The 13,003-nt window shown below is 35.0% G+C and overlaps 1 protein-coding gene across 8 annotated transcripts in view; it reads left to right on the forward strand.

Moving 5' to 3' along the window:
* The window catches only part of SLC35F5 (solute carrier family 35 member F5), a 39,599-nt gene that overhangs the window by 18,222 nt on the left and 8,374 nt on the right, over positions 1 to 13,003 (forward strand). For all 8 annotated transcript variants that reach the window (XM_055812034.1, XM_055812036.1, XM_055812032.1 and 5 more), the window contains 8 exons: positions 394 to 475; positions 1,272 to 1,359; positions 1,908 to 1,972; positions 2,347 to 2,451; positions 2,924 to 3,083; positions 6,570 to 6,660; positions 11,730 to 11,884; positions 12,328 to 12,416. In XM_055812034.1, the coding sequence (XP_055668009.1) occupies positions 394 to 475; positions 1,272 to 1,359; positions 1,908 to 1,972; positions 2,347 to 2,451; positions 2,924 to 3,083; positions 6,570 to 6,660; positions 11,730 to 11,884; positions 12,328 to 12,409 (828 nt within the window). In that variant the 3' untranslated portion in view covers positions 12,410 to 12,416. The remainder of the gene's footprint in view (positions 1 to 393; positions 476 to 1,271; positions 1,360 to 1,907; positions 1,973 to 2,346; positions 2,452 to 2,923; positions 3,084 to 6,569; positions 6,661 to 11,729; positions 11,885 to 12,327; positions 12,417 to 13,003) is intronic.

Below are 13,003 nucleotides of genomic sequence, written 5' to 3' on the forward strand. Positions count from 1 at the left end.
TCATCTTGAAGCAGTTGCAAAACAATTTATAAGTACTCTTAGTTACTATGGAATAGCTGTTATAATGTCATTTTAATTATTTAATTAAAGTTCTGAAGTATGTTATTTCATTATTAAACATGTATTAAATGCATTCAGTGTAGTTGCTTGTGGTTGTTTTGGGCCAGTTCTAATTTTGCCTGTCTTTTAATGTACCTGCCACTTTAATGTAAGTTAGAAGTCATTTGAGGTAGAAGTCTTGTTCTGATTTTTTTTTTTTTTTTTTTTTTTTTGTGATCAATAGTTGTTTTGGTTTGTGTTTTTTTCTTTTAAGTAGGGTTTTATTGCACTGAGAAACTTAAACTCTGTTGCTGCTATCCATATAATGACAAAAATATTTTTCTTTTCCCCCAGTGGTTCTTGGCAAATTTCTCTTACCAAGAAGCTCTGTCAGATACTCAAGTTGCTATAGTTAATATCTTGTCATCAACCTCGGGTAAGTTTTATTTATACAACCAGATGCGCATTTTAAGGGTGTTTATAACAAAAATCTTTTTTGGTTGCAGTGGACTGTGTAATTGATATACTTGTGGTTTTGGGGGAATAGTAAGGCTTAAAGCCATTGAATATGTGCATTTTAAAATTTTATGGTGTAATTGCAGGGATTTAGGCTATCTTCATCATTCCCCCGCTTTTTGCTTTTCAAGTTTGTGTGTGTGTACTTCTGCAGTTATGTCTGTGTACTGAAGGGATGTATTGGGAGTGTAATAGGGTTGAAGGAAGGATCATATAAATTTTTATCAAAATAGATGCAATTCAGAGTAAAGTCTTCTTGCTAATTATTGTTTTTTTTTAAAAAAAAAGTTTTTAGGGTAAAGAACTTAAACCACCTAGATAGTATGAATATCACTTGCTTTAGAGGTTTTATGCAAGGCTCTAACTAAGCTTTGAAGTATTTAAATTCTGTGACAGTCCTATGTTTTGAGGAGTAACTTACTGTTTTGTAAAAATTTTAAAGGCACGGTTACGTGATTTTTTTCACTGACTTTTTCAGGATTAGTACAGTTTATTTTGTTAGTATGGCTAGCCTTTGTCAGTTGAGCATGTATTTGCTCATCTGAGGATTCACATCACAAGGTGTTAGTTTCGCAATAGCTCCGATTAAAATTAGGGGTGCTAAGATCAAGTAGTTAGAACAAGTATGTGTAATGTAAAGAAGAAAATGTCTGTGCAGTTTTCTGAACAAACGAGTAGCAAAACTTGATTGTGTAAACTCTTAATTTCTATTGCAGGGCTTTTTACTTTAATCTTAGCTGCAGTCTTTCCCAGTAACAGTGGAGATAGGTTTACCCTGTCGAAATTACTAGCTGTTATTTTAAGGTAAGATAATGGGATGGAACATTTCGTCAAAAACTCCCTGACACAATGAGAGAACAACTTTACCTATTATACCTATAGTATCTGTGACAGTATATGATACAGTTATTAAAAAATCCTATTTTCACAATAAATTGAACAAGTGAATTAAGTCTTTTAAAATACTTCGTATCATGAACAACTACCAAATCTCATGTTCCTGTAGGAAATTAGATTAATGAGGTTTCTGTTGGAAATATGTTTTCCTTTTGTTTCTTTATTTTTGTGTAGATGGGGAATAAGGAAGAGGCTTGACATTCAGTGTTGTCAGCCTGTTTCATTAATGCCTGGTGCGTTGTTCAGGGAAGTTAAGTGGGGTTGATTGGTTGGGGTTTTTTTAGCTTAAGATGAGGCCTTAGCAATAGATAATTCCTTTTGACTTTTTCAGAGGTAGGTTTAGATTAACTAAAAATACCTAAAGATAGAACTGTATTTTTATTTTTCTCCCCCTTTTTGTTCTGTCTTTGTAAAAAAAGATTAAGTAGCGTTTTGCATCTCTTCTTTTTTGCTAGCATTGGTGGTGTGGTACTTGTTAACCTTTCTGGATCTGAGAAATCTTCTGGAAAAGATACAATAGGTATTTACTTATTTTTTTTTTAATCCTAGAATATGCAGTGATGAGTACCATCTTTTGACAACACTCAGCAGGTCATATAGGAAGCTATATATTTCTTACTTGTGTATCATTTCATAATCTGGCTTTTTAGTTGCAACTTCAGAAACTGGACAGTATGATTATTTTTTTTTTTTCACCTATGGATATAACTTAATTGGGAAAGTATTTACATTTTTGAGCTTTCTGCATTTTTCCATGCGTTTCGTATAGTAGTGGATTCTGTAATGAACAATTTATCTCTGACAGTTTCATAATAGGTGTATGCTGAGAAAGGTTCATCCTAGTGTAACATGTTTAGTATGTCTTTAAGTGAGTGGATTTTTTCATCTTTGCAGGTTCCCTTTGGTCTCTTGTAGGAGCAATGCTGTATGCTGTGTACATAGTAATGATAAAAAGGAAAGTAGATAGAGAAGATAAACTTGACATACCAATGTTCTTTGGTAAGACTAAAAATAACTCCATTGAAAGTTTTAATTCAGTGTGTGATTTGAATTGTTTGCTTTCAGACACTGAACTGTATATGAGTGGTAAAGGGGCTCAGAAAAGCCAAGGAGAAAGCCTATTGTTCCCATGGTTATGGGTACTTTAGAGACTGATTGTGTGAATTGTTTCTTGTCGGCAATCTTAACAATGAAAGATAACACTACCTGTAGGAATGCAGATAGCCCTGTGACTCAGTGGAAATTTTTTTCTTTTTTTTTTTCCCCCACCAATTTCAAACTGGTAAATACCTGATATAATTGTTGTTTGTGAATTTCAGGTAGTTTCTTACATTCCTTTCCTTTGAAAGATTTAAAATACTGCTTTGTTGTTGCTTTTATGTATGCATGTTGAAAGTAGCAGACTAGCTGAGATTTTAGTTATCTTGAAGGGTATTTATTGTGATTTACTTAAAACTGTTTTTATATCCAGGTTTTGTAGGGCTGTTTAATCTGTTGCTGCTGTGGCCAGGGTTTTTCCTGCTTCACTATACCGGGTTTGAAGCATTTGAGTTTCCCAATAAACTGATATGGATGTGCATTGTCATTAATGGCCTTATTGGAACAGTTCTGTCAGAGTTCCTCTGGCTGTGGTATGTACTACATACTTTACATAAACTGTCTTACCTGTGTTCTCAAATGTTCAGATGTTGAACTGTCAAGGTAGGGGGTTTTGCCTTTTTCTTTTTTTTTTTCCTTTTTTTTTTTCCCTATACCTATGTGCAATTTGAGTTAAGAGGATATCATATAACGTGTCACAATGTCCCATTTAAGAGCAACAGCTAACTTTAAAAAGCAGGTGATGTGGTCTCACAGTATTTATTAAGGTGCTGCGTGCTTAGCTCATTCTAGAACTAACATTTTGAGATGAAAACACTTTGTGGTACAGAGTTGCAGTAGTAATAGGAGAGCATGAATTTCAGTTTTAACAGTTCTTGTGTTTCCAAGGCCTTGTGTATGTTGGATATATATGAGTCAGATTCTGGTATTCCATATAACATCTTTGTTTAAATCCTCAAAGACTTAATGAGGTAAATCTCAATAGAATGCATTAATCATGAAGATATGGCAGTCGGCAAATTAGCCTGCTTTTGTTTAGTGACTTAATTATAGGAGAGTCTGGATAAATCAGCAACAGAGGATTGAACACAGGACTTCTAGACAACAGCTCAAAAGCTGTAGCAGACTTAAACCTTTGTGTGGCTGTTAGAACAGTGTTCTAAGAGAACTGCTAGTAAGTCAGGGTTCTCAGCTTGAGAGAATTCTGGGCCAGCATTAGGTTAAAATAGGAGTGTAACAGAAAATTCTACAAGTTAAAACCTCCTATTTTATTTTGGAAACACCGAGGAAGAGTTTCCAAAGAGAGACATGCATCTAATGCCATACAGTTGCTCTGAACGATGCCAGTTTCAGTGGTACATTTGGAATAGGTGTGGCAGTTTGCCAGCTTTTGCCAGCTTTTCCTGCAAACCCTTGGCATTCAGGCTCCCCACTCTGTGGTAGAAAGACTGGAAGACCTCACAGGAGGAAACAAGGCATCGGTAATCTAGGATCCTAAATTCTGCAATAATACTACAGCAAATGAGCTAGGTGGAGTTCTATGAAAACTTTTTTTGTGTGTGATTAGTTTTCAGATCAAGTTTAAAAGTTATTTAGGAAATTTAATCATGACGTTTTTTGTTTATTGGCAAACTCATACCGGTCCTAGTTATAAATGCATTGCAGCATGTGTTCCTTTGTAATTTAATTTGTTTATCGATGGAATATTTTTGTGATGTTAATGCCATCCTGTAAGATTAAACTACAGTATCAGTTGGTAAATGCAATTTCAACATAGGCAAAGTAAGAAACAAATAGGCCAAAAAGAACCCCCCAACCAAACAAAAAACAAAATCCCCAAACTTGGCTCTTGTCCCAAAATCAAGTACTAGCATCGGGTTAAGTACGTGGGTGTGCACAAACTTTTTTTATACACATACTCTTTGTATAATTACTCTGAATGATAATTCAGTCAATTAAAGAGCTATTTTTATTTCAGGTTCCTTTCCCCTAGAATTTTGGAGTAGGACTATTTTCAGAGTTTGTGCTGACATCATTCTTTTACCTGTCCAGTGTATAACTAGTATGGTCCTCTACATTTCCTCGGGAAGTAAATAATACCATTTAACCAACAATATACTGCCAACTAAATAATATAGTATAGATGTGATTCTTAATTAAATCTTTTTTTTTTTTTTTTTAACTTGCTGATAAGTTTTTATTTGATTCTGTACTGTTTTTTCACTTAATGGTGTTCTGGTGGCCAGGTTGGTTCTTAATTCAGAAGCAGGCAGTGCAGAGGTACAGAAGTATTCTCTTATGCTATAGAAGGGGACTTAGAATATTGGGAGGAAGTTTGCGAAAATGCAGAGTATGTAAAATGCTTTGTTTCCTTTTTGCTCCTTTCTCATCTCTGTACGTTTTTCTGTGTTTTAAAGACACAGAGCAATGCAAAGGGATTACAAATATGTGAACTGTTGGTTTTGCTTGGCTGAAAGTCAGTCTTATGGGAGGACCTAATGGCTTAGTTTGGGAATGCTCTTCTAGTTTAATTAGAGAAATACCTGCATGAAGTCATGTTCCAGAAAATGTTTTCCAAATGTGTGTTCAAATCTTTGTGTTTAAAAGCTGTTAACAAGCTTATGTGAGGTGAACTAAAATAGCATTTTCTTCAGTGAATCGGATTTCATGAATATTATTTCAGTGATGCTGCATCTGTTTAATTTTTACAGAATAAAGATCGAGTAGGTAAAAAAACAAAGTTCAGAATTCTAATAAAAATTGCAACTACAAGATTTTTCCTTCTTTAAAATCAGTTCTGTGTGGAAATGATCGCAGTTCCCCAAAAAAACCATAGCTGGTACTGTTCTTGGTACTTGCCAAGGATGAAAATTGCCTTTATCTTAATAAATTCTGGATGCCTTTAAAATACGAGGGTAACTCAGTAGGGGATATTACTGATTTGAATTGAGTAGATACTGCTTTGTATTTATTTTCTTCATATGGTAGAATAGTCTACTTCATAGAGGAGTATTTACCTACACTATGCTTGGTAACTTTTGACTTGATTGATCGTAAAATGGGAATTGCAGTTTTTTATATAGGGTGTTTTGCTCTTCGCTTGGCATCAAAATGGTTCAGGCTAGTAATGTTTTATTTATAGAGCCTTAGGTTTATATTGAAATGCCTAAGATCTGAAGAGCTCACTTGTTCTTTTAGGTCTGTCCTACGTATATGTCAAGTTTTGTGTTTTGGGTTTGGGTTTTTTTTTACTACTATTATAATAGAACTTCATTCAGTAAATGAGTAATTTGCAAATTAAATATGACTTGCAAAGAATTTGGGAAAAAGGATCAGTTTTCTGTGGCTTTTTGAGTACTGCTTTGTATGCATGTAGTGTTGTTGTTCTGTCATTTAAATAAATTGTAATGGCTTTTTGCGACTGATGTAGAGAAGTCTAACAACTTTGTTTCTGCTTAGGAAATATGATGAGACCACTTGTAGAATGCAAAGAAGTCTTACTGAGACTCTGAAGAATGATTTCAAGGGTGCATTTTAGAGTGAGATTCAAAAAGCACAGTCTGTTAATTTAAGAATTTGTCTATGTGTAAAAAATATTTTGCTTTTTGGGTAGGATTTCTAGACATCAGTAACCTTTCTTTTTTAATTAACCAGACTGAGGCAAACCACTTTTAATTGCTATAAGCTGGTATTCAAGTATTTCAAAATGGAAACAAACTGCAGATTTTTATAGGTGAAGTCACTACATGTGAAGTAGTGAATTTTCCATCATGTCAGAAGGTTTGTATGGGAATTAAACCTCATTCCAGAAGACATCAATAGTCTTAAGATTTCTGTGCAGTTTTACAGATTTATCATGGACTGTGGGTATCTCAAATTTTGATGATTTAAACAATGGCTAACAGTTAAGCTTGATCAAATATCTTCTGCAGTTTGATATATTTAGTTGTCTTTTAAAAAAGACATCTTTTTATTGTTATTGACTATAGTTATTGATACTATTTTTAATTATCTTTTAGGGGCTGCTTTCTTACCTCATCACTGATAGGCACACTTGCGCTAAGCCTTACAATACCTCTGTCCATAATAGCTGACATGTGCATGCAAAAGGTAACGTATCACTAAGTTTTGAGCATTATTAACAGAATTTCTTTGAATTAAATGGCAATGTTATCTTTAATGATGTATACAATGAATAGTATTTTATTTCTGTTGCTTGTTAATATTTTTTGAACTGTGTTGTAATTAATATTATCTTGATAGTGAGAGTTACAGTAATTTGGCAATTGCAGGTGTGCACTTGCATATTATATATTTGATAAAGATGCAGCTTGTATGAAAGTACCCAAAGTCATCAGCAACACCTGGCCATATGCTTTATCTTGAACAGGCACTTCTCAGAATTAAAGAACAACTGCAAGTACAGCACACCTTAAATTAATACCTTTACAATTATAGAATTGTTATAGACTGCCTATACTGAAAACACTCAGTGACAGAACCAAAAACCTGCAGGTTTACTACAAAGGAATGTAGCAGCCACAAGGCTTAATTGCACATTATTAGATTTATGTGGACATTAGGGTTCCAATTAACTGTCCTCCTTTAAGTTACTTTAGTCTTACTGGTCTTGAGGTAATAGCTGTGGAAAAACCTTGCATGTAAAGAAAGAAAAGAATCTGGTAATAAAGTTTAGAATATAATCTATATGAAGTTAGTTTATATTACTTTTCAAGGTGTATAGATACTTTTCATGCTGGTGGGGCAGAATTCTTAGTTTTAAGTATTTAATTATGTATGAAATTTAACATTGAATATTTGAATTTAATATTTAATCAGCTGCAAGGAATATAAAATTCTTAATTTCACATGAATAATGATTATTTAGCGTAAATTGCAAGCATGCAATTATTGGGGTTTTGTTTTGTTGCACTTTTGGGGGGGTTTTTTGTTTGTTTTTTTCCCATTAAATAGAGGTCATGTAACTCTTTCTGTTTCCTGAAAGCAGGATCCCTTGTTTCTGCTCTTGATTTTGGATTTAAGTAATCCCTACTGCTAAAATGTTAATTTGCAAGTTAAGCCACCTGTTCAGCTCTTTGAAATAGCTTTCAACCTGATGCTATAATGCATCTGTTATTAAAGCAAACTTAATTCTTCTTACAGTGATAATGCCCTTCTTTTTTGGCAGGGCATCCCCACATAGTCCATTATGGCTATGCCTTTTGACACCTCTCTGTGTAGATACAGGTGTATTTGGCACTTGGCTAAATTGTAAGCATTTCCCATCACATGTTTGTGTGTGCTTTGACCATTGGTGTTACCTGTATTTTGGTGATGTTAAATGTGCATATAGTCATGTGGTATGTAGAGGCTGCAGGATTTTTTTTAGAAAGGAGGGAGTTAAATTATGTACCAGGTAATGTGTTCTCTGGGTTGAAAATAGTGAATTAGTCAGTATTTGAGCACCTTGGCCTAAATAAAGTCTGTTGCTGAAATACAAGAAGTTCTTTACTGAGATGATAAATCTTTGTGAGTTAGGAAGCAGTTTAGTCATGTAACAGTTCAGCTGGAAATGGTATCAAAAATGGGCAAAACTGACCGAGCTTAGAACTAACTATACAGTACTGCTCCTGAATTTTTCAATACGCTGGTGGTCTTGCACCACCAGCTGCTGCTCACTTAAACTGCTTTGATGTTCTTTTGAGTCTTGTAGCAAATACAGCTATGCTTAGTTTGTAATCTCTGTGTAATAGGAGTGCGAAAGTATGAGAAAAGAAAAATTCTGGCTATGCCTGGAGCATAGTTTAAATTGAGCATTCTCCAAGTCGTGGCTTCCCTGAAGCAAGTGGGGTTTGTGCGTTATCTGTGTTGGTTCAATTTATGACTAGTTTTCAGTCATTACATTTGAGTTTTGAGGCTTGTACTTGTTTGTACAACACCGACTTATGTACAAGGAATTAGTAAAGTCTTGTACTTAGAATGTTTCCTGCCATAAGGAAGCTTTACTACTCGATATTTTCACAAGCAAAGTGTAAATTCTAATGAGAACCTTTTGACTTCTGAAATTTTCTGTCAGGTGTGTAAAAATGGGCATCCCCCAAAACTTGTATTTCACTTTTACATAATGTCATTGTGGATTTTAGAAAATAAATTAAAAAAATAAACTAAAAATAAAAACAGTAAAATTATAAAATTAAAGCAGAGTCAGACCTGAACACTTATGTAATGAACATGTGAGATATAGTATGTTTTTAATATGAGTAGTAGCTGAATATTCAAACATGGAAATACAGCAGAATCTTGCGGTAATTCCAATAGTCATAAAGCATTTGCTGGTAAAATAACTGTATTTGTGTCGCTGTTAAAATATCTGAAATATACACTTGGGACATAAATTGTAATAGGAAAGTAAATAACTAGTGATAGCTGTTCAGGAAACAAGGGAAAAAAATCTGTAGATTCCTTCACTCAAAATTCACTTCAGTGAGGTGGAGTTAGGTTTATATATGAGATAATGCTTGTAGTAAAAAGTAAGAACTTTGTATATATATGTGTGCATTAATACATATTTGGATGCACACATGTATATATAAAATACATTTTTAGGGTTGTGTTTGTGTTTATGTATAGTTACATGTATCAATATATGAAAAACTTAGGTTGCCTTCTGAAGTGGTTCATCTAAACTTTTTTCTGGAATACAGTGAAAAATGGAATATGCTTTTTTAATTCTCAGTGAACAACTTAAGCTCTAGGCTATTCAATATGAGTAAACACAGAGCTCAGATCTTTTAAAACTAATTAATTCTTCATGTACTCATGCAATATCAACACATCTGAAACAGCAGAAACATCTTTAAGGCTCTGTTGGATGACTTTCTGTTGGTGTTGGTAACACAAGGGCGAGTTACATTTTTAACTCATTTTTATAGTTTTATCACTGTTAGAATTTAACCTATTTGTATGTATTTGGTATTTATAAACAAACAAAAAAGCCCTGTACACCTCATATTTGCCCTTTGCCTATTCCTTGTCTTACATCTTCACCTTCCTGTGTATTGTCTCAGTTTATGTTCTGGCAACATCTTTCATGATCTGAATCTTCATAGCTCTTCCTTTTCACCCACTGTCCTTTTCATTTGCCACCACTTGGTTCTTTCTGGAGTTTGTGATACCTTCTGTTCCTTATTGTTTTTCACTGACTGACTGAAAAGGCTGCTTTGTCTTCCAAATACAGGGCCTGACTGGCTTTAGGTAGCTGGTCAGCAGGTGATGCCTCTTACTGGGGGAGGGGTTGGGGTTAATTATCTTTTTGGGGGGTTTTTTGTTCCTTTTCTGATTCATGTATGTATCCTATGTTACTGTTGTTCTTCCTTCTTCCCCTGGCTGTTACGTACTTCCTGGCCAAGTTTCTATTTTCTTACCTGGTGCTTTTAGCTTGTGGATGCTTCTTGTATGTTTGAGGGTGTGTAAACTCTTATCATTTCCTGATACTGAACTGTTCAGCATGAGGTCATTGGGGGGGCATTAAGACTTGTCTTTGACAACAGAGTAAATTTCCTACTGTATCTTCTCTTGCTGTTGGAGGTAAATCCTTTGTCTCTTAACTCGAAAAAACAGAAAGAAAAGATCAAGAAATTGCTAGTATTAGAAGCACAAATGAGTGACCCTAATTAAAGGCAAATTCATGTAGACTTTTGAGGGTGTACAAGTGTATTTGTGCAAGTATGTGTCTGTCATACAAACATCAAAATATCCTAAGCCAAGCCCTGTGCTCACCGAAGTCTCAGGTGTCCAAGTTAGGCTGATGGAAATTTAAGCTGCAGACTTCAGGTTTTCCAGTCTGTGCTTCTGGCCAGCCTTGTCTTTTTACACCACATTTCAGTTTTCTGAAAAGGAACCTACATAAGAATGGCACTGGCATGGCTCATAATGTAAAGATTGAAGTATGAATATATGCAGTCTTCATATGACTGTCAAATGGAATGGTAATTATACAATATGTATAATTACTAACTTTCTGAGTCTTTTATTATTCTGTAACATGACATAAATCTGAATCTTAAAAAATTAGAACCAAACTTTTAACAACTGTTTAAATATTCCTTTTGGTAACTTGGGTGTTTATGAATTTCCATTAGAAATCAGTAAGGATAACATAAGGCTCTAACAATTGCCGTTATTAGATTTTTGAAAGTGAACGTGAGTGGTAGGTATCGAAAATGTCCCTGGCTTTTCCAGAGTCTTCAGCTTTGGAAATTTTCTCCGTGAGGTGGAGCTGTGCTGCCGGGCCCGCGCTGTTTGCCAGGTGGGCTTTTCGTCAGGTGGGCTTTGGGCTCCACCGTCATCTAGAATCATAGAATCATGGAAGAGTTTGGGTTGGAAGGGACCTTAGAGAACATCTGTTGCCAACCCCCCTTGCCATGGGCAGGGACACTTTGCACCAGCCCAGGTTGCTCCAAGCCCCATCCAGCCTGGCCTTGAACCTTCCAGGGATGGGGCACCCACAGCTGCTCTGGGCAGCCAGGCCCAGTGCCTTACTTCCCTCTAACCTTCTAGAATTTTACACCAGTCTCAGATGTTCACTTCTGAGTGTAGCAGTAGATAGATGCAAGTAGTAGTATAGATGATACAAGTAGAACTTAGTATAAATTAGGCAAATAACGCACCCTGCCATTTTTTTTAAATAAAGAGAATTGTTGTAAATTTCCAGTGGCATAGTGTATGTGCGTTGATTTCAGCAATTACCGTTCAGTGGTGGTATACATAGTGAATAAACAGGCGCACATACCTTTCAGGTGAGATCTCTTATTTAGAATTTTTTAAGTGTCTAGGGGACTTTCTCATTGGTACCAGTCAGACAGCTAAAACCTACAAGTGGACAGCTAAATCCTACAAGTGAGACTACTTGGAAATAGCAGTCTTCATCCACATCACAGTGCTAACAGTATGTTCCATTGTAAAGAACAGATGAGTGAAGAAGGGTTATTCACTTATTAGGATTAGCAGTGGCTACAAAAATTGTGCCAAATAACTTAGAAAAATACTTGTAATATTTCACCTGATTTAAAAGAACTGAAATGGCATCTCAAACGTACAATAATGATTTTTCCAAATATACAGTATGCCAAATTTTTTTTTTAACCATTGAATGAATGATGTTTGTGTTTTAATTCCAGGTGCAGTTTTCTTGGCTATTTTTTGCAGGGGCAGTACCTGTATTTTTTTCTTTTTTCATTGCAACTCTTTTATGTCACTATAACAACTGGGATCCAGTGATGGTGGGAATCAGAAGAGTTTTTGCCTTTATTTGTAGAAAACATCGAATTCAGAGGTAGGGTGGTCACAAAGTATAACCCTGTTGCTTCTTTAGCCTTTTCGATACCTATACACTTTTATAAGTCACAATGCTCATACTGTATTTATTTTCATCTAATTTTATATACAAGTGTGCTAATTTCTTAATAGTAGTAGTTGCTAATCCATTTATTAACCTACTTAATGCTCAGAAAATGGAAAGATGTGAATTCTGTTTACGTTTTAACTAGTGGCTGCCAGGTTTTTTTTCTTCCCCTTAATGCTTCTACGATAGTTGCTGTACCCAGAGCATGCAGTGAAAATTGTGGAAACTCGAGTATACTTTATGAATTTAAGGGGTCTTTGTGTGCTTCTAATGGCTGCAAAAAACCTAGCATACTCAGTACTTATGTTGGCTTGATAACAACCATTTTAATATTTCTGTATAAATTTAAATAAATAAATTTTGTTTCTTTTAAGAATGCCGGAAGAAAGTGAGCAGTGTGAAAGTCTCATTCCTATGCATAGTGTTTCACAAGATGGAGACAGTTGCTGTTCATAGACAGAAGGTATGCTTAATAAGCTTCAAACTGCAGAGAAAGGAGAGAATTGGTTTTCATGATGGCAGTTGTGTTACATAAGCACACATTTCTACAGAGCACGCAGTTAATCTTGTTCTGTGTTGATGGATGGAGTTTTGAAGGGTATCTTCAAAATGACTGTTACTTGTGTCCAAGCATTATTCTCACCTTGATACAGTTCTTGGTCAATGGTTTTGAAATGTGAAGTAGTTTTTTACTTAATAGCACTAACAACATTCATCAGAAACTGGACATGAGTTGATAAACCCGAAGAGGCATACAACTTCTTCATGTGGATGATGTGGGTGGAAGAGATCTGAAGTAATTATTGCACTCTTTTTAATGCTGTTGAGGTCTCATTTGGGCTGTTGCAGTTCATGAAGAACATTGTCTGCTTAAGGAGTTTTAGAGGACATCACCAGACTTTATCATTGTGGGTCTAGAAAATGGAAAGGAGTCCTTGTGTTTGTGGTTGACAGGAATTAGGTTGTTAAATTGTGTTAAATATTAGGGAAAATATTTCTCATGATAAGTATAGGGAAATGAGACTAGAATAAGTAGGGAGTTTGCAAAAT

Source organism: Falco peregrinus, chromosome 8 (assembly GCF_023634155.1).
Source record: "Falco peregrinus isolate bFalPer1 chromosome 8, bFalPer1.pri, whole genome shotgun sequence".
NCBI lineage: Eukaryota > Metazoa > Chordata > Aves > Falconiformes > Falconidae > Falco > Falco peregrinus.